The 21869-nt window shown below is 37.5% G+C and overlaps 1 protein-coding gene across 1 annotated transcript in view; it reads left to right on the top strand.

The window, feature by feature from the left end:
* The window catches only part of LOC148949323 (ubiquitin carboxyl-terminal hydrolase 48-like), a 302263-nt gene that overhangs the window by 271512 nt on the left and 8882 nt on the right, over positions 1-21869 (top strand). The window contains exon 13 of the mRNA XM_089092923.1: positions 11939-12014. Within this exon, the coding sequence (XP_088949049.1) occupies positions 11939-12014 (76 nt within the window). The remainder of the gene's footprint in view (positions 1-11938; positions 12015-21869) is intronic.

Genomic DNA, 21869 nt, shown 5'->3' with positions numbered 1-21869 from the left:
AAAAGAATCATTAGCGAGAAATAATATTTGAAAACTCACATTTAAATTTGCAGCTTGCATGTCGAGAGCTGTAGGTGCCACATCATTCTCGCCTTGTATTGGTCGTGAAGGGCCCGGCAATGCTTGATGGGGGGTGACCTCCCAATCTTGACCAGATGAGGCTAATGTATTATGAGAATCTATCCTTTTCCTCTTGAATTTCTTACAGGTTGCACAGAGGTTTATGCAGATTTGACACTGGCTTAATAGGCTCATGGCTTGTCCAGAGAACACGTAATGCAGCTAGTATATCTGATGATTGATGGTCTTGCGGCTTGTATCTATGTAGTATCACCCCATCTCGGTCTCTTTTGGGAGGGAGGTTAATTGTATGAATCCACCTCCACATCCTTAAAAAAGAAGAAAAATTTAGTAAGGAAATAATGAGCCCTCTTTTACAGATAAATTGCCCTCTAAAGTTTATTCTGGTGTTTGTAGCACTCTATGTCTTAGCACTTTAGAATAAAACAGAGTCTCTCAAACCCCGTAAAGCTATTTTAAAATGTATAAGAATTATTTAATTAACAGAAATCATCGCTTTTTGAATGGCCACCAAGTAAAGAAAAAATCACACAGAATAAAATGAGAGAGTCTCTCAAACCCCGTAAAGCTATTTAAAAATGTATAAGAATTATTTATTTAACAGAAATCCTCGCTCTTTGAATGGCCACAAAGGAAAGAAAAATAACACAGAATGTGGCATCGTTCTATCTTGCCCCTATCAATTCTGAGTTTCTGGCTAGAATTAGACAAAGCCCCCCGTCTTGATCACCAAGCTTTTGTTTTCAGATACGACACGTTTTGAAGTTTGGTTCCAAAAAAGGACCCTTTTTTGTAATTATAAACACATATGGTTTTAATCTCTGTGATAGCATGAGCATGTGAAGCCTGTTCTCCAAAAGTGACCGTTTCTTGTAACACATAAGCTTATATTTAGATCGGACAAATATTTTTGATAACTGAAAAAAAGGACATTTTTGAACTAAGTAACTTTTTCTACAGAGCAGGGTGGGGGTGGTTTTTGTTTACATTGAGGAAAAAAGCGTACTTTGCGTTTTCTAACGAGTATACTATTGTATGGGTTTTTATTGTTGGGGGTGGGGGGAGGGAGGCTAAGTCCCCCTGAAATTTGAATTTACTGGTAAAACGATTTTTTTTTGGAAATAAAGAATGAAAGTGTACTCACATTGAAAATAGAAATATCCATTGTTCCAAAGTTAATAAAATACAGTGTGCTGAGCTCGAAATGTTAAAATATAATGAAAATTAAATTCTAATGCATGAACATTTTATACGGGATTTCAAGGACGAATAAAAAACAGATGTTGAATTACATAGTTCCTTGCATACTCCCAAAACATGTTTGACTACTTTATATCATAACGGTTTTTTAAGAATGTACACGTGAACTGGTGACGTACATTCATTGTGCAATTGACAACAAAAACAGAAAAGTAAACCTGTTTGACCACATTATACACTGCCAAATAACTAGTCTGGTAATCTGCCTTGGAAAGGTGCCATGGAACGTAGAATAACATGGAGATTGCTATATGTCTAAGCAAAATGGTACTTAGATAATTACTTTTGTATAATCCTAAAAGTATAGGGAAACATAATTAGTTGGTTTGTTTTTACTGGTTTTATTGATATATCTTAGATAGGCTGTGAAGCAATAATTTTTGTTCATTTTAAGTTTCAACTTCGCTCTTTACTTCCCTCGGAAAACTTCGTTTTTTTAAATTATTTTGGAAAGGCTTATGTGTCTCTCATGTGTAATTGTTTTCTTGTTCATGCATCGTTATACAAAATAGGATGGTTTCGAAAAGAAGTGAAAGGGTTTATTCTTTTAGTGTCATTTTTAAGCGACCGAAATTTATCAGAGCGTAACCTGAAGCCTCTTGTCACCTTGATTAATCTTAGGGCCCCGCATGGCGTCAGATTAAAATTCAGATTGACCATTGTAAACAGAGGTATTTAATAGAAAGGTGGATATGTTACATCATGTTGAAATTAGAGTATTGTAAGGATTTTCATTGTTTATGACGATAGGGCCTACTTATTAAAATGATTACCGAAAAATCTCACTACTTTGCTCTTACGCGCACTGAACTACAGACCTACAGGGTTTATTGAACTATATAAGCATACTCTTCGCTCAAAATCTTATGATTTTCTTCAGTTTCAGATAACGACATACTCAAACGTATGTCTTCCGCATAATATACTAATAACAGTAGATCCAGATTGCAGAATATAAAACTTATCAGGACCCTTATATGAAGACACAACCCTATTATTATAAAGGGGTAGCGATGAAATCGTATCCCGACAAATACCTTTTCTCATCGGACTTGTCATCTTTGGAATAAACTTTCCATCAGACGAAGACAATTTCGACCTGACACGAAGCCCTGTATACATTCAACGAAATATACTGTTGCAGATCTATCTAAACCTTGTTGTCGAGCTGAAACAAGTATTTATGTGTGTATACCAGAATTGAACGCCCTTCTCACATCATGACCTGCAGGGTATAGTACTACAATTTCAGTCGAGTCAATTACTACATTTGCGAGTATTGCATGGACATACTCGCAACTGAGACCTTTTTTAATCCAAACTGGTTATCATTAACACTGGTTATAATGCAGAGCATATTGAATTTATCTTATCAGATGCGAGCAGTTCTAGCAACTTACAAAGTACTGGAAAAACAGCAATGGGTTGGTACGACCTGCACTTAGATGGCGATATACCCATCTTAATGACAGCAGCTATTAAACCGGTACAAAATACATCTGGAACAAGACTAGAACAGTTTGAAAGAGAAATTTTAAATGGAACATTAAATTAAAGCTCTCACGGACAAGATGAAGCCCACAATGATTATCAACGCCTCGCGAATACTTCCTTCTCAACTTTAGAATAGTGCCACATACTTAAGGTACAGTGGTAACGAAAAAAGGGCTGACTGGCAGTTGGCCAAGACACCGATTTAGCTCATACTCAGCTTCAAGGAAACCATCAGGAGATGCAAACTCACTCGTAAAATATTCATTGCAGTCACTTTCATTTGAAATGTTTTGAGGAGTGTTATTAACAGCTCTGCATTTCAGAAACTACCACACAGCATTTGGGTCACTTTGAAGGGACTGGCTTCATCTCTTCTTCCCTATGCCTTGAAAGATAATTCACAAATTGTCTTTTTGTTAAGCTTCAATATCATTGACGATACTATGACTAGGCCGACCGCAGTCGACACACAATCTAAGCCAAAAATTAGACGCAGTACAAGCTTCCAACAGGGCTAGGTTTAGGGACCAACGGTAAACCTTAAAGCTATAACTTATTTTCTGTGAGGACACAGTTGCGATTTTATTGCAATGCAGGGCATGAGTTATCTTGGAGGTATCAATATTTAGCAGAAGCTGTCTTTTATCTTCGATACATTCTGAATTGACTGCAACAGTTGAAAGACAGAATGTCATCAAGCACGAGTTTGAACAAGAATTCATCAATCCTGTTCCACTCCGGACATATGTAAAGATAAAAAAAAAGTTGAGTAAAGGAAAATTACTGGAAAAAACACATCAAAGCGTCAACGTGTGAAGGGCAAGAGGGTATCAGCTCCTATGAACAAAATATAAACTCAAGAGATGATGTTACACCAGAACCGTAGATATATGCGATATATCTTCTCAGCTGATAGACCATTTGTAATCAAAGAGCACAACGTTTTTGAAAAATATTGTCTGGGATAGATCAAACGATACCAAGGTGAGAGGGGCTACTTACTGTAGCTTTTTTACTGTTAGCAAACGCTTCTTGTCATTGTTAGAGGGCGCTTTCGCAAGCGAATTTGCAGCTATCTTATCACAAAGTATTTCTCGCCATTCACTCTTTCTTGGCCTTTAGTATAGAAAAGGCAGCTAGGAACCTCCACAAATGTATTCGATGTAGCTTTTACGAGCATTAGGGTTGTCTAGCCCCTGCTGGGGGTTGTTTCACAATTACGGCGTACATGGGCTTTATAAAGGATGGGGTGTTATGAACTTAAAAGAGTGTGGGCTGGGCATGAAAACTCTCAAAAGCAACAAAATTATCAAAAGGCGTTCATTCTCCTAGTCCATTAACTTTTCTTGCGATGGTAACTTTGACTTCTCTCGGGATGATGGAAACTCAGTCAGGCTGAAAAATGACGAATCTTGGAAGCACCACTTTCTTTTCCTCACAGTTTCGAATCACATATAATAGATTAAGGAAACATTCTGACCCATCTGCGATCAAGTTTGTAATTACACAACAATCCACAAAATATCTTTTGCTTTGCTAATCGCATCCACTTTCGAAAAATTTATAGCTGTACTCGCAGTTTCTTCTGGTTTATTGCTTCATTTGTACGTTAAACAAAATTCAATGCATCATTCCAAGGTAGTTTGTCGCTCTTCATCTTTATTAAATTAAGTATGGATAGACAGAGTCCGTGGAAGGAATTCGCAAGTTTAATTTTGCGGAACAGCTTCAAATATCCAAGAACAAGGGAAGCGTCGGGACCAACTCATATGTTCCCTGTAATTAGCAGGTACCTAAATACCAGTGGGAACACACGGCGCTTGCAGTAGATTCCCTCCCCTTTGTATCTTGTAAGATGTGTAACATCGGTATGTAAGGGCTTTTGAGCTTGTTGATTACGAATCTGAAGCACGTTTTGTTACGTAGGAGCTTAAAGTCAGAACAGATAAGGAACTTACAATGGTGTTTATTTTCCCGTGCAATTAATGTTTAAATACAGTTGAGCTTGCTGATTATAAATATAAGGTTAATGTTGCAAAATTCATGTCTAAAATCAAAGCATACTAAGTTTATATTTCACAAATGGCGGACATATGGTACCATGTTGAAGATCAGAGTCGTAAAAGGCATTTGAATCTGTATATTGGGAAGGTCTAAAGCCCCAACCGCAACACCACCAATTTCACACATATAGACGAGTTGTATCTCTTCGACTACTGGTCGTTCAGAAACTATTTGGAGAATGATCTTAAATGAGTAAATGTTAATCATTAAAAGTCATTGGGATAGCAGTCTGACTGTCCTATAAAAAAATGTCTAGTTACATGTTTTGCAAATCATCTTTAATTTCTACCAATATTTTTACGTCAGATTTTCTTAGCTTGTTGACTACAAATCTGAAGCTAATATTGATTTATAAAAACCTAATATCACAGCATACTGAGTGCACATTTCCAAAATAGTGGGAACATTTGAAGCTTGTACTCATGTGCAAGTTCCTGCTCAAGTATGTTCAGCTTAAATTCTGAACTACGCGCTGCTGAATTGAGACTACTACTACCACTAACAGCTCTTCAACATCAAGCCGCTTGATTCCAGCACAGCTACAAACGCTTCTCTTCCTTTCCAATCTATTTAAAGCCTCCGCTTTTACGCTCTTCAAAGAAGTGCCAATTTCCCTTAAATGCTTTTTACACCCCCCCCCCAATTTGGGGACGATCTGCTTTTTGTTTGGCCCTAAATGGTTGTCCGAAAAGGACGATATTTGGCAACCTGTCATCTTTCATTCGCAGACCGTGTCCTAGCCAATCTTTCTGTAATCATATCCCTAGAAAGCGGGATAAAACCCCTTTTTTTTCTTACAGAGAATGCGGCATTAGATTTTACATTACCTACCAGTGATGCTGATCTCAATTTCATGGCCCTTCAGCCAGGAAGTGCATTGTGGGGTTGTCAAGAAATCATGTGCTTTTGCACACCCTTCCCGTTTACCTTCCCCAGATTTCTCCAAGTAAATATTAAAGTTGGTTCGACTCTGGGTGAGCTAATAGAGTCACGCCACTGTCCCCCGTTCTAAACTAAATAATCAGCAACACCAGGACTCGAACCCTTGTCCTTTCTGTCAAAAGATTTCAAGTCTAGTCATACAGCTTACTTTTTGAAATACTGTAGGTCAAACGGGTACCCGAAACAATCCGTAGACAATTCCTCTGGACATCTGATAAATCCTCCTTTGTCTTTTGGAACGCCCACTTTTGGATCCATCATCTTTACAAACAATGCTACCCAGGTGAGTGAAGCTATCCTCTTGTTCGATCTTCTCGTTACCCAACATCACCTCTTCACTGTCACTTATTCCTAGTCTAAGCGACTTAGTTTTCTTAATATTAATTTTCAAGCCTATGCTTATGCCCTGAACTCTCAAAACCTCAAAAAAAAAAACATTCTAGCATTTTCATCTTGAACGCTCGAATCATCAGCATAATGTAGGTCTAGGAGACTTTTACTTTCCTATTTGATTCCATGCTCTCCCATGGCCTTTGCTGTGTTCCTTATGACAAAGTCCATCACAATAATCAATATAAATTTGGATAGAACGCATCCCTGCTTAAGTTCTGATTCAATACGGAACCAACTACCAAACTCATTTCCTACCTTAACCGCAGCAATGTCATTCTCGTACATAGTACTAATCGCATTGTTGTATTTATATGGTATACGATACTACTGCAGAGGCTGCTTGGATAGGACCTTGGCTAAAGCGCTTCTATTGGTTGAATGAAACGGTTGCTTATAATTTATAAACCTAAGGACTAAAGGGGTCTGATAACTCAGGCACTTCTCAGATTATAATCTGAAAGTAAACGGCTGACCAGCGCATCCTCTCCCCTTCCTAAACCACACTGTTCTTCTTTTAAAACTGTATTTGCAGTATCTCTCTTAAAACTGTCATCATACTAAGTTAATGGCTTGTTATAGAAAACAGTCTAATGCCTCTGTGATTACCATACTCGCTCTTATCACCTTCTTTATAGAGGGGTATGATTAAAGTTTATCGCTAGGTAATCATAATATTTAGTACCTAGACAGTTTATCGCTAGCACCTAGCGATAAACTATCGCTAGGTACGTCCCTTTTTTCAAAAATCATATTCGTGATTTCCAGTATTTATATTTAACTTCACACATCATATTTAAAAAACTCATTTACTACAATTTTAGCGCCTGGTGCGTCCTTATTTTTCAACGTTCTTAGTCTGTCTCTAATTCTTCCTCGTAAAATAAATCTTCCTCTACTTCCAAAGTGTTGTAAACTTTTTCATTCTTTTCTATATCATTTCCTGTAACTTAATCATGGTTTAGCACTTTCTCAAAATGTTCTGGTCATCTGTCTTTAATTCTTTTCCTATCACTAACTGGGACCACGTTTCTGTCTTTAACTGGGACAAGTCCAGATTGACTATTCTCTCTCAGTTTTTTATCATACCAATACAATATTCTACTATTATGCCGTCTGGCTGCATCTTCTAAACCTTCAGCAATTTTATCCATGGCCTCCACTTCACATATTTTGAATTCATATCTTAGTGCTTTTTCTAATTCCTTACATTCCTCCTATTTTAATATGATGTATCACTTACATGATTCTTGCAAAACCCCTCCTCTTCTTTATTAAACTTCCTCACATTCCTACATTCCTCTTATTTTCATATGATCAATTACTCAAACACTTCCTATACAAGCCCTCCTCCCACCTCTTCTCTACTAAACTTGATGCATTTTCACTATTATTCCTAGCTGCGTTTCTAACTTTCTTCGCTAAGACACCGTCTGCTACTTCACAAACTATTTTCCTAAAATTATTCCATCCATCTTCTACGTTGTCCAGTTTTATACTCTCAAGTTTAATATTCAACTGTTGCTGGGAAGTTTCTTTCACATTCTTATCCTGGAGTCTACTAGCGTCATAACTTCCCAGAAGATTACACTTCTGAATTTCAGCTTTAGATTAACCCTAGACGCTACTAGATAGCGATCTTTACTTTTAACATCAATAACAGCACTCCTATATACTCTGGGAGCTTGTACCCATCCTGCCAGTCTTCTGTTTACAGTTAGATAATCAATAAGGTTGATATACTGTATTGGTTTTAACTAGATACTGATTTGTACAAAATTGCAGCAGTCTATAATCATTACTATTTTGTTTTCCTATTTGTTCTTCTAGATGTAAGTAAAATTCATTTGAATCACTATTATTTCCATTAATCGGTTCTATGCGCCTATCCTTCCTGTCTGAGTAAATAAGTCCTATATCACCTTAATTTCATGTTTCCTGCCCTTGGGATATGGGTTTCTGAAACTCCTAAGAAGTCCAGCTCAAATTGTCTTAATTTTTTAATCAAATTGTTATTCTTTATCATTGTTACATTCCGAGTTGCAATTTTCACTTTATTTAAATCACCGAGATTATTATAGCCTCCGGAAAAGCAATGGGTCCCGCCCAGTGGAGAACCAGAACCAAAACATCTTCTCAAGTTTACACGAAGCGCTTAAGCCGACTCAAACCTGGACATCAAGAAGTCCCTCGGTCCTCTGGTTCAATCTGAAAATCCTAATAAGTCCAGCTCAGAGTGTTTAAATTCGTCAGTCAAAATGTCAATAGAATAGTTATTTTTTATGTTCTAACATTCCAACTTGCGATTTTCACATTTATTTTAATCTTTGAAATTAGTATGGCCTCAGGAAAAGCAACAGTCCCAAATACCAGGGCAGGACAGGGACCAACACATCTTCTCTAGTCTGCGCTTAAGTCAGCTTAGAACCAGACAACAAGAAGTCCCTGGGACCTCTAGTATGAATGGAGGTCTCTAGTATGAATGGAGGCTTTATGCAATCTTGGGCCCATCCTGATCACTGCGACTGCCCTTCTATGTTGTATGTGTGCGTTCTATGTTGTATGTATGTGTGCGACTGCTCATCTTCTCTAGTCTGGGCTAAAGCCAGCTTAGAACTAGACGACAAGAAGTCCCTGAGACCTCTAGGATGAATGGAGGCTTCGTGCAATCTTCAGCTGATCCTGATCGCTGTACTGCCCTTCTATGTTAAGAGTGTGGATTTCAGGAGAGCATTTTAGTGAATTTTGAGAAGCTAGTCTACCATACTTAGTAAAACTCTCCTCAAAGAAAAATGTGAGAGACTTGCTTAACAGTGCATTTACACATTGCGAAAATCTGTTCGGATTTAACAATCCCGGCGGAGATTCCGTCGGTTTTCGTGCTTGAGAAACTCTCTAGCTTTCTTAACGATTTGGTCAAATCAGGACGGATTCTTGGCATAGTTTTTAAATGAATAAAATCATTACTAAGGATCATCAAAAACTTCATGATCTTGTAACATTGGTTCAAGGTTACCCCAAAGTCTATGATTTAGTTCATCCAGGCTATAAGAAAATAAAGAAAAATGGTGTAATTTGGCTCTTTATTGCTCAACAGCTTTCAGAGGCGGGTAAGAACATTATAATCCTTCTTGATGTTTTGCTGATAGCTACAGGCATTGCAGCTAATTCTAATAAATTTTTAGGGTAAATTTAGAATATAGGACCATAATGAGATAGCTAGGAAATAAACATACCATTCGATTCAGAATCCAATCTTCTATCCAAATATAACAATCATTTCCGGTGGAAATTAATTCCATAAATTAAAAAAACTCTGGAATTTCCAGCTTGTGGGTTTGTAAGAACGGAGTTTTGGTTTAGTTTTCGGCCCACTCTGTATTCAGGGTCTTGGCCGCCCCACCTAAAACCCCACAACCCGCCCCCAAATCCTTTGTATCCCTCAAAAGCTTGATTTATAGAATCTAGGGGATGAGTTTCTGCTGGAAATGATTGCTATATTTGGATACAGCATTGACTTTGTTGTTTAAGACTGAATTTCTTTCTCTTTTTGTCTTCTGCGGCTCCTTCGCAGTATAGGTCTAAAGCGATAGTCAAATTAGCCAATAGGCTATTCTTCTTTTAGAACTTTTCCTCATCTTGAAAACTTAGGTCACACTCACTTTCCTCACTTAGGACTTTCCCTTAAAACGTAGTGTTTTCTGGGCCATCCTTCTAAAAAATACGGACAACTTTCCGCAATGTGTAAATGAACCATAAAGGTGCATTAGTTAGGTTGTTTCGGTAAATGTTCACTACCAGCACTTAAAATCACTTAAAGCCGCCTTTTGGGCTTCATAAAGTAGCTTTTTTATTCTTTTTTTGTTCTTCTAGAAAAGCAGAAGGCTTTCTCCACCTCCAAGTTGTTACGCCATTCGGTTGCTGTTTATGGTGGTTGTTATTGTTTTAAACTTTACTAAACCGTATTCTCTACTAATACAAAGGATCAGAAGTTTCATTACTTGACCTCTTGTTCAAAATGTAGAAGTTTGGTGCTTAATATTCATATAATCTCTTGCGTTCCTCAGCCTATGTAGGTATTCAATTAAGTCTGTTTAGTATATAGAGAGGAATAGGCCTTAGGAAACTTGTATCAGATGTCCTAGGTTCAAAGTTTGGTGCTTCTCTCCATGGCTGTGTCTGAATTTGGAAGAGAATTTTGTTTCATTAATTATAGTTGATTGCGAATGAAAATGCTTTCCTAGGTAAAATCACAAGTCATGAAATTTCAAACTCAGTACTTGAGTAAAGTACATCAAAGTTAAGCCGTAACTCTATGCCTTTCATGCTTATTCCTATGGAAATTATTTCTCCGGCCAAGTCGTGGCAGACTCGCAATATTGGTTATGCTCATGTTTTACAATTACAGGTTTTTATATAGTTTTGGAATCTCTGTAGAAATGTACATGAAAAGCAAGGAAATTTTAGATGGGAGATATTTTTATCCTCTCTCAAGTTTTTTGTAACTTGAGAAGTGGGTTCTTTTCCTCCTCTCTCCGCTCAGCATCTCGGGCCTTCAGCCCTCACGTCAAGTCATTTTTTCCGGGTTATTTTTTTTTCTTAGCGATTTTTTTTTTTTTTTTTTTTCTGTGCAGCAATATTTTCTGTGCACCTATACAATATTTTACTAATTCTTTAGCACCAACATTATTTTGCAATAATTTTTATGTTTATAGCTTTAATAATCTAGTTGCTTATTCAGTGTATGTAAACACACCTATACAGACGGAAAGACCGAAAGGCACAATTTTCATTTTGTGAATATGTATAAATAGAAGGTAAATGTTAAGACTCAACAAGAATTTGGAGGGTAATGGGGTCGGGAAACCTAACTTGGCAGCAAACGGGGTAAAGTTTGGATGAAGTATGCTTGATGTCGAAGCCTTGGCAAGGTCGTGCCTCTGGAGGAGAGTCAATTTCCGCATGGTAGTAGATTCAAGGGTAGTAGGTAGTAGCTTCTGTTGCATTAAGATCTATCTTACGTACTCTATTGGGGGCTGCTTTCGCTCGTCTGTGCTATTCTTCTCGGAGAATGTTGGGTATACGAATCTTTACCGATCTTTCTTGGTGGAAGACCAAATTTCAGATATTAAGGCTAACTGATTGTTCTAGATAAATACTATTGTTGCTATTGCTAACAGCTCACAGCATTACCAAGCCGCCTGAACCCAACACAGCTGGGTGCGCTCGTCCTCCACCCCAATCTGTTCAAGGCTTCACTCTCTACCCCCCTCCAATGAAGTTCCGATTTAATTTCATTTCTTCTTAATAAGCTACTCGCAGCCCCACTCGGGGACGTCCTGCTTTTTGTTTTGACCACAGATGAATGGCCCAAAAGTATAATCTTTGGCTTCTCCATCCTTTCAATGTGTTTTCGTTGGTCTTTACAGGAAAGGTAAGTTTTTTTTTCTAAGTTATAGATAAAAAAAATTACCGTAAAGGGGAAACCCTTGAGAAATGGTTATAACAGAAAGTATATCTCAGTTGAACACCTGAGAGTGCATATAGGAGCACTGAAGAAACAAAGGAAACCAGAATCAAACAAAAGATGTTGATCTAGTATTATTAATGCGTACACTAAACTTCCTCTGAAGCTACCTGTGTCCTTAAACAAGTGACTAAATGCATGGAACCAAATTCGAAGAAAAGTCATCAAATTATTTTTCAGGTTGATGAACCCCCTGAAGACATGGATTTCAATGATGTTGTGCTTATTCAGCAATCCCCGGAGCAAGGCTTTAAAGGTAAATAATAATTCCAATATTATTTGAGGAGTTCTATATTAATGTTGCAAATGTAGTTAAGAGGTTTATTGGTCTTTTATAATAAATCTGTTAGCGACAATAAAAGTATCTTAATATAGTAACTTGTGTTACTTCATTCGCAGCTTTTATCTTTTGTGCATGTCGTCTTCTGTTTTGTTTATTCAGTTATTCAGGCCGATCAGTGAGGTCTAAGAAACTGCTAGATATTTCCTTTTCAATTTCTAATGATTATAGATCCAATACGTAAACTCATGTATGTATGAATGAAATGATGGAAGGGAGTGAATACTAAACTAAAAACAGCATTAAAAAACTGGCAAATAACTCGGAAATTTATTAGAAGTTAAAGAACAAGTCTTAAAACCGCTGATGAACCACCTAGAGCCGAGGAGACAAAGAGGAGTGATTGTCAAAGGCATACGCCACTTCAAAGTCCAACTTGCCTAGTTGGATGAAAGTGCCTGGATCTGCTTTAAGGTTAACTGACACATAGCTATAGCCAAGGAAATTTCTCTAAAGAAATTCTAAACAGTTGGCTCTTGTGGGCTAGGTTGAAGATTTTCAAAAATAGAGGATACACTGAAATATGACACTTTGAATTCTGCTAGCACCTGGACCGTAACCCTGGATTCCCAAAGGCAAGTTACTGTGATGGGCAGTATTTGTGAATTGGCTGAATGAGTCACTTAGCTAAGCAAATGCTTGACAGATCTTTAAATATTTCATGTTAAACTGAGCGAAGGACTAGCGGCAAATCGGGTACTTGATTTTTCTTTGTGCTGCGGTGTATAGCCTAGTATATAAATAAAAGTTAGTGTCAGCTGCCAGATTAGTATTAACCTGGCAAAAATTAGTGTAAATCAAATTCCTATAAATGTTCAAAACATAACAATAATGCTCCTGCATTCAATGTTAAATTTCGACGCTCAAGCAAAATAACTAATTTAAACTTAGTTTTGAAAAGAAATATATTATAAATAATTTAAGTAGAACTTTACTGTCGGTCAAATTCCACTGATTAGTAAAGACAAAGTATCCTGACTGAAGCTGTTGCGGCCCTACAGCTGCAACACTAATTTTGGGTTCCCTGAAATTGAAAGTACCAAGTACTTTAAAATTGATAATTATAGAGGAAAATTGCTATTAAGCAGTGTTGTTACTTTAGGTTTTAAAAAGTAGCAAAATTTACTTAACTATTGCTTCAAGTTCTATATAAGTAAAAGTCGTTTAACTGAAACTTATATGCTGCTAAAGAACACTTTCGTCCAGTTTTTCACTATTTCGTAATTAAGTAACAGTTATGAAGTACTTGGCACTTGTTTTTTAAGTGAAAATTCAAAGTACTTATTGCAGCCCTGCTTATAGCAAAAAGAAAACTTGGTGTATTCTGGAAGATTTTAACGCCTGTTTTTCGGACACCCTGTATTTCTAATGGTTTTACTGTATACCTAATAAGGAATTAAACGGAAATCCTTCATTTTATAGCTAGTGAAAATGTGTACACATATTCTCTGAACCTTCACAACGGTGTTATTAAAGGGACTGACCAAAAAGCTTGTCGGGCGGCATGTATATAAAAAAAAATGATCATTCTATTTTGTGAGGGTCTGAGAATAGTATGCCCTCATCCCCAAACACAAAAATTATATGTCACCTTAGCCCCCCCCCCCCAAAAAAAAAAATATATATAACTGTTACTGACTGTTCCAACTCGGTCCCAGAGCCGGAGATAAAACAGTGTATGCTTACAAGACTACGCATGATATTTGTCTCTTTTTATGAAACCTATGGACTGTATGCAATCTCTCGATGAGATATATTTGCTTGCCTTTAGGCTTCAGGGATAAAAAAAAGAAAAAAAGAAAAATTGCTCTCTTGTTGGCATCCAAAAACCAACTGACTCTATCTGATTGTACCAATATCTGGAAAACTCGTTACCCGTTGTATGGAATCTTGTCACAGTTTTTAGATTGGTGATTTGATGGGTGTTGCAGAGGCTTACCAATTATATAAAGTAAAATAGTATATGTGGCTTCTACTGCATGCACCGTATCCTTACAGCCACATGATGTGCATAATCTAGACCGAATGCTTCAACTCTATTTTCTTATCACAGTTCTAAATTATCACAGTTCTATTTCATGATTCGATCTTATCAAGATTAAATAAAAAAAAACAAGTTTTTTAAACTGAAAGTAAGGAGCGACATTAAAACTTAAAACGAACAGAAATTATTCCGTATATGAAGGGGGCTGTCCCCTGCTCAACGCCTCGCTCTTTACGCTAAAGTTTGACTTTCTCACAACTCTATTTTTCTAAACAATAAAAAAAACTTTAGCGTAAAGAGCGAGGCGTTGAGCAGGGGACAGCCCCCTTCATATATGGAAAAGTTTCTATTCGTTTTAAGTTTTAATGTCGCTCCTTACTTTCAGGTTAAAAAACTTTTTTTTTTTTATTTAATTTCTGAACGTTTTTGAATTAATGCAGGTTTTGATTTTGGCTCACCGTACATGAATAATTAAAACAAAATTTGCATTTTATATTTGGTTAAATGGCTTTCTCGAAACTTGTTTGATTTTATTTACGAACGTTTTTATTAGTAATAAATATACGTAACTTAGAATTAACTTACGTAACGAACTTCTATATTCATAAAATTTTAACACGTATATTAGGGGGTTCACCCCCTAGTCAATACCCTGCTCTTTAAACTATAGTTCGAATTTTTTTTCCAGTTCTTTAAAAATGACCTCTTAATCACAATCAGTTGATCAGTTGAAAAACTTGTTTTTTTATTTAATTCCTGATCTTTTTCTTTAATAATGCTGGGAAATCCGGCGCCCCCTTCATAGCAATGTCCCTTCCCCCATGAAAACTTCCTTCATGGAAAGATCCTTCCATATAGCCCCCGACCCTCTCCTTCCCCCACCTACCAGAAAAAATCTCCTCTGAAAAAGTCTGTATACTTCCCAATAACCAATACTATATGATAACATTGAGTAAAGTTCATAACTTTCAGCCCTCCCCCTGGGGACTTTGGGGGATCAAGTCATCCTAAAAGACTATTTTATCATATTTTTAACCATGCTGAACAAAATGGCTATCTCAAAATTTTGATCGGGTGACTTTGGGAAAAAAATGAGCGTGGGAGGGGGCCTAGTTGCCCTCCATTTTTTTTGGTCACTTAAAAAGGGCACTAGAACTTTTAATTTCCGTTCCAATGAGCCCTCCCACGATATTCTAGGAATAATGTTAAATTTAACAATAAAATTTTAACACGTATATTAGGGGGTTCACCCCCTAGTCAATACCCTGCTCTTTAAACTATAGTTCGAATTTTTTTTTCCAGTTCTTTAAAAATGACCTCTTAATCACAATCAGTTGATCAGTTGAAAAACTTGTTTTTTTTTATTTAATTCCTGATCTTTCTCTTTAATAATGCTGGGAAATCCGGCGCCCCCGGCATAGCACTGTCCCGTCCCCCAGAAACCCGTCCTTCGTGGACCGATCCGTACCGCGAGCCCCCGACCCGCGCGGTCCCCCCCCTACCCGACAATATCTCCTCTGAAAAAGGCTGTATACTTCCCAATAAACAATACTATATGTTAACATTGAGTATAGTTCATAACTTTCAGCCCTCCCCCTGGGGACTTTGGGGGATCAAGTCATCCTAAAAGACATTTTTATCATATTTTCGACCATGCTGAACAAAATGGCTATCTCAAAATTTTGATCGGGTGACTTTGGGAAAAAAATGAGCGTGGGAGGGGGCCTAGTTGCCCTCCATTTTTTTTGGTCACTTAAAAAGGGAAATATAACTTTTATTTTTGGTTCAAATGAGCCCTCCCAATTATTTCTAAGAACAGGGGTTCGTAACGAAACCCCCTGGGAAAAAAAAAAAAAAAAAAAAAAAAAAAAAAACAAAAAACAACCCCACTGGTATCTTTCTTCTGGCAAAAAATTGAAAAATACAAAATTTTTTTTTTAGGAGCTTGAAACCTCTACCGGAGGGTTCTCTGATACGCTGAATATGAGGGTGTGATTTTCATTAAGGTTCTATAACTGTTAGGGGGTCTTTCCCCCTTTTTTCGAAAATCAGCCAAATTTTCTCAGGCACGTAACTTTTGATGGGTAAGATTAAACTTAATGAAACTTATATATTTGAAATCAGAATTAAAATCTGATTCTTTTGATGTATCTGTTGGTATCAAAATTCCGTTTTTTAGAGTTTCGGTTACCATTGAGCCGGGTCGCTCCTTACTTACAGTTCGTTACCACGAACTGTTTGATAAGATAAGATAAGTTTTATTCTTCATTATAAATACACACACAATATTACATACTATTATTCCCCCAAAGGCTCATTGGCCTGTACAAAGGGGGAAGACATATGAAATGCTTACTCAAAAATGAAAAACAAAACACTTGCTCACATACAAAGGAGAAGAAAAGAAAATATAGATACAATGAAAACTATAGAAGAAATAGAATAAATAAGCTAAATTAATTAATTAGATTAAACAGACTAAAAAAAAAAAAAAAAAAAAAAAAAATAACATCTACGAAGCCAAACAATTTTTAACATTTTTTTTTTTTTTTTTTCCTTAACAAACCGAATGAGTGGCACCCTCGAGCTGATTCAGGCAACTTATTCCAAACAATATGACACGCCATTAGAGGATTAAAATCTGACCTTATACAAGGAGTAAAAGGAGTAAAGAAGGACACTAAGCCCCAAGACCTTTTTTGTATTTATTCCTTAGGAGCATTACGGAGCATACACACATGCACTTATAAATACGCACAAAGTCCTGAAACTATTTTCGAAAAGATAATTGGTGGAGTTAAATTAAAACGTAGATTTTTGTTCTTTATCACTATTCTCTATTGTTTTCTGGTGTTGGTAATGAATTTATAAATATACTTAAAATCAAATGACTGTTTTTTTTCAAAAATTTTACTCGTTTTTATACTTTCTTGTCATTTTAAATATAGATGGAAATGCAATGTAGTCAAAGAAATTATTTACGATGTACAAATGGACCACTAATCCCATCACAGTTCTAATCCCATACTTAAAAAATTAAGTTCTGTCAGTATTAGTTTAATGCAGGCCCACAGGCAGGGGGAATATACTCCAGACCCAGGCCCCCAATATCCGAATTTTTCTGAATTTCTGAGCACTGACTTTACCAAATTATCAATTTTTTGGCTCCTTCTTCCAAAAAAAATTGCTGTGTAAGAGTGTGGTTCCGCGAGCTATAATAGCTCAACGAAATAAAACAACAAAAATACCATCTCGTATATTTTTGTGAAGAAAACACCCTAACGACACCCATAAGCAGTCTGAACCTTTTTGTATTTATTTTGATCAGTTTCATGGTGCCGTAGGTCTTAGCGAAAACTGCTTTTAAAATTATTGGAACTCCTCTTAAAGAACTTGTAGAGTATTTTGGAATGTGGGGATTACTTCTGCTGCAAGATTGTCTGTGTCTCTGTGTCTTTGTCTTTGTGTCTGTGTCTGTGTCTCTGTGTCTGTGTCTCTGTGTCTGTGTCTCTGTGTCTGTGTCTCTGTGTCTGTGTCTGTGTGCCTGTGTCTGTGTCTCTGTGTCTGTGTCTCTGTGTCTGTGTGTCTGTGTCTGTGCCTCTGTGTCTGCGTCTCTGTGTCTGTGTCTCTGTGTCTGTGTGTCTGTGTCTGTGTCTCTGTGTCTGTGTCTCTGTGTCTGTGTCTCTGTGTCTCTGTGTCTGTGTCTCTGTGTCTGTGTCTTTGTGTCTGTGTCTCTGTGTCTGTGTCTCTGTGTCTGTGTCTCTGTGTATCTGTGTCTCTGTGTCTCTGTGTCTGTGCCTCTGTGTCTGTGTCTCTGAGTAGAATGGCCATAATAACTCGTGACGGGAGTCCTTATATGGGCATAGAATACTGACGGGGGCTCCAAATATGGGCATAGAGTCATTAGGGAGAACACGTGGTAATGTCAGTCCCGTACCTACACCAAATAAGGGCATAGAGTCCCTGGGGAGAACACGTGGTTAATGGGGTCAATGACCTAAATTGATTGCGTAATCAAAGTGTGTCAACAACAACAACATCGACCTTGACATTCGCTGAGAGCGTGCACTTACAACAACAACAACAACATCGACCTTGGAACACCTGTGCTGTCGACCTCAATTCACCTATCGTGAATCAATAATTCCCCTTAGAAACAACAAATTAATTCCCCTTTCTTGACAGATCAATCAACCAATGACATCATCTGTCAGACTTTAAAAATTTTCGCATAGAAACGATTCTCCAGGAATAGATCCAAGTCATTAATGTCTTTGCCTCGGAAACAACTCTTTTGGTCGAACTCCAAAGGATATTAATAACCAAAGTCCATGGAAACAATTCTCCAAGAAACATCTTAGCGATGAATTATTTTAGCGCGGGAATCAGGTTTCTTATTAATTTGAAATGCATTAGCGCAGAGATGCCAAAAACAAAAGGAACACGCTGAAATTACGTTTAGGGATTATTTGGGCGAAACCGTTTTAGACAGGCTATGGAACTATTTCGGCGAAACAGTTAGAGACATTTTGAAAGAAGATTTTAGGAAAGGTTTTAGAAGAGAATTTGAGGGTGAAACTCTGTGGTCGTTATAATACACAAGTTTCATTTGAACAGTGTTGTGAGGTCCTCTACCCCAACCCCAAAGGGTTCCGATCCCCACCACCCCAACCCCGAAGGAAGTCCCCGGTCCTCAAAGGCCCCCCAAGCTCCCAAAGAGCCACCGATGCCCTCAAAGGCCCACCCAGACCCCCAAAAGCCATCCCCGGGCCCCCCAAAGGCCCATCGAGGCTCCCCCAAAGGCTCCCAAAGGACCAACGGGGTCCCAAAAGCCCTCCACCGGTCCCCAAATGTCCCCCAGGCCCCCACAACTGCCCCCCGGACCCCCAAAGGCCCACCCTGTGCCCCAAAGGCCCTCCCTGTGCCCCAAAGGCCCACCCTGTGCCCCAAAGGCCCTCCCACTTCCCCCGAGGGCCTCCCCCCGCCCCCCACCGTCCCCCCGCCCCGCCACGCGCCCCCCGGCAGCGCCGGGGGCCCGGAAAGCGCCGCAGGATGTGCCGCAGGGATGCGCCGCGGGTCAGGAAAGCGCCACAGGGGATGCGCCACAGGGAGGCATCGCATGAAAGCGTCGCAAGATGCGCCGCAGGGGTGCGCCGCAAAAAAAAGTAAACTAAAAAGTAAAAATTTCGAAATGTTATCCCCCAAACGCCCTCCTCAGACCCCCAAAGGCCCTCCCCTGGTCCTCAAAGGTCCCCCAGGCTCCCAAAGGGCCAACCGGCCCCCAAAGGTCCCCCGGGCTCCCAAAAGACCACTCAATCCTCAAGGGCCCCCGGATCCCCAAACGCCCTCCCTGGGCCCCAAAGGTCCTCCCCCGGTCCCCAGACATGGACACAAAAACTTACACACACACAAAAACTTACACACACACAAAAACTTACACACACACACTAAAACTGACACACACACACGACAAAAGACACACACACGAAAAAAAATACACACACACACACAAACAATTACACACACACACACACACACACAAAATAAGACACAATCAAAAGATAAAATAAAAGCACATAAAAAATTACAAGCCTACAAAAACTTACACACACACACACACAAAGATTCCACACACACACACCCGAAAACACACACACACACGACAAAACTTACACACACACACAAAAATTACACACACACACACAAAAACTTACACGTGAACACAAAAAAAACTCACACACACACACACACACACACACAAAACTTATACGCACACAAACACTAAAACTAACACACACACTCCAAAAATAACAAACACACAAACTTACACACACACACACACACACACAAAATTAAACACAAACACACACAAAAAAATAGAACACACAAACAATTACACACACACACAAACTTACACACACACACAAAAAAATAACACCCACACACAAAAACATAGACACACAAAAAATTACTCACACACACACACACACAAAAACTTAGACCCACACGCAAAAACTTACATGCACACAAAAACTTACACACACACACAAAAACTAACACACACTCACAAAAACTTACACACACACAAAAACTTACACACACAGACACATGAAAACTTACACACACACGCCAAAACTTACCCACACACCCCAAAACTTACACACACACACACAAAAACTTACACACACACACACAAAAAAAAACTTACACATGCACACGAAAACTTACATGCACACAAAAACTTACATGCACACAAAAACTTACACACACACACACACACACAAAACTTACACACACACACACACTTAAACTCACACACACACTCAAAAAATTACACACACACAAAAACTTACACACACACACACACACACACACAAAAAAAATAACAAAAGAACAAAAAAAAAACACACACACACGCACAAAGCATAGCACACACACACACACACACACGAAAACTAACACACACACGCCAAAAATTACACACACACAAACTTACACACACACACACACACACACAAAAACTTACACAAGCACACGAAAACTTACATGCACACAAAAACTTACTTGCACACAAAAACTTACACACACACACACACACAAAACTTACACACACAAACACACGAAAACTTACTTGCGAAAACACACAAAAGTTAGAAAAAATACAGAATATTCCAGTATTACCTCTGCAAAACGGCTAAAAATGAATAATTCATACACATTTTCAACTAGCTAAGGGTGAGTGTTTTAAATATGAGCCATTTTGTTGCGAAAACACACAAAACTTAGAAAAAATACAAAATATTCCTATATTACCTCTGCAAAACGGCTAAAAATTTAGAATTCATACACATTTTAAACTAGCTAAGGTTAAATGTTTTAAATAAGATCCATTATATTTCGTAAACACACAAAATTTAGCAAAAATGCAGAATGTTCCTTTAGTACCTCTGCAATACGGCTAAAAATGAAGAATTAATACACATTTTCAACTAGCTAAGGGTAAGTGTTATAAATATGAGCCATTCTGTTTCTAAAACACAAAAAAGTTACAAAAAATACCATATAATACAATTTGAAAAATTAAAATAGGCTAATATATAAGTATTAATAAACAATTTAAACTAGATAATTTTAAGTGTTTTAAATATGAGCCATTCTGTTGCGAAAACACACAAAAGTTATAAAAAATACAAAATATTCCTTTATTACCTCTTCAATACGAATAAAAATGAAGAATTCATACACATTTTCAACTAGCTAATTGTAAATGTTTTAAATATTAGTCATTCTGTTGCGAAAACACACAAAAGTTATAAAAAATACAAAATAATCCTTTATTACCTCTGCAAAACGGCTAAAAAGGAAGAATTAATACAAATTTTCAACTAGCTTAGTTTAAGTTTTATAAATCTGATAAAATAATTCTATAAAAAAAAATAATGAAATTATTTATTATCAATAATCCTCAATTAAATATTATTATAGGAAAAATATGAATAGTTCATACACATTTTCAAATATCTAAGTGTAAGTGTTTTAAAAATGAACCATTCTGTTGCGAAAACACACAAAAGTTAGAAAAAATACAAAATGTTCCTTTATGACCTCTGCAATATGAATAAAAATGATTATTTCATTAACATTTTTTACTAGATTAGGGTAAATGTATTAAATATTAACCATTATGTTGCGAAAACACACAAATGTTAGAAAAAATACAAAATAATTCTTTATCACCTCTTCAAAACGGGTAAAAATGAAGAATTTATACACATTTTCAACTAGCT

This window comes from Artemia sp. Qi Xiang Cuo, chromosome 8 (genome assembly GCF_049724085.1).
Source record: "Artemia sp. Qi Xiang Cuo chromosome 8, ASM4972408v1, whole genome shotgun sequence".
Lineage (NCBI taxonomy): Eukaryota > Metazoa > Arthropoda > Branchiopoda > Anostraca > Artemiidae > Artemia > Artemia sp. Qi Xiang Cuo.
The sequence above is the reverse complement of the archived record's forward strand: the minus strand, read 5'-3'. Positions and strand labels throughout refer to the sequence as shown.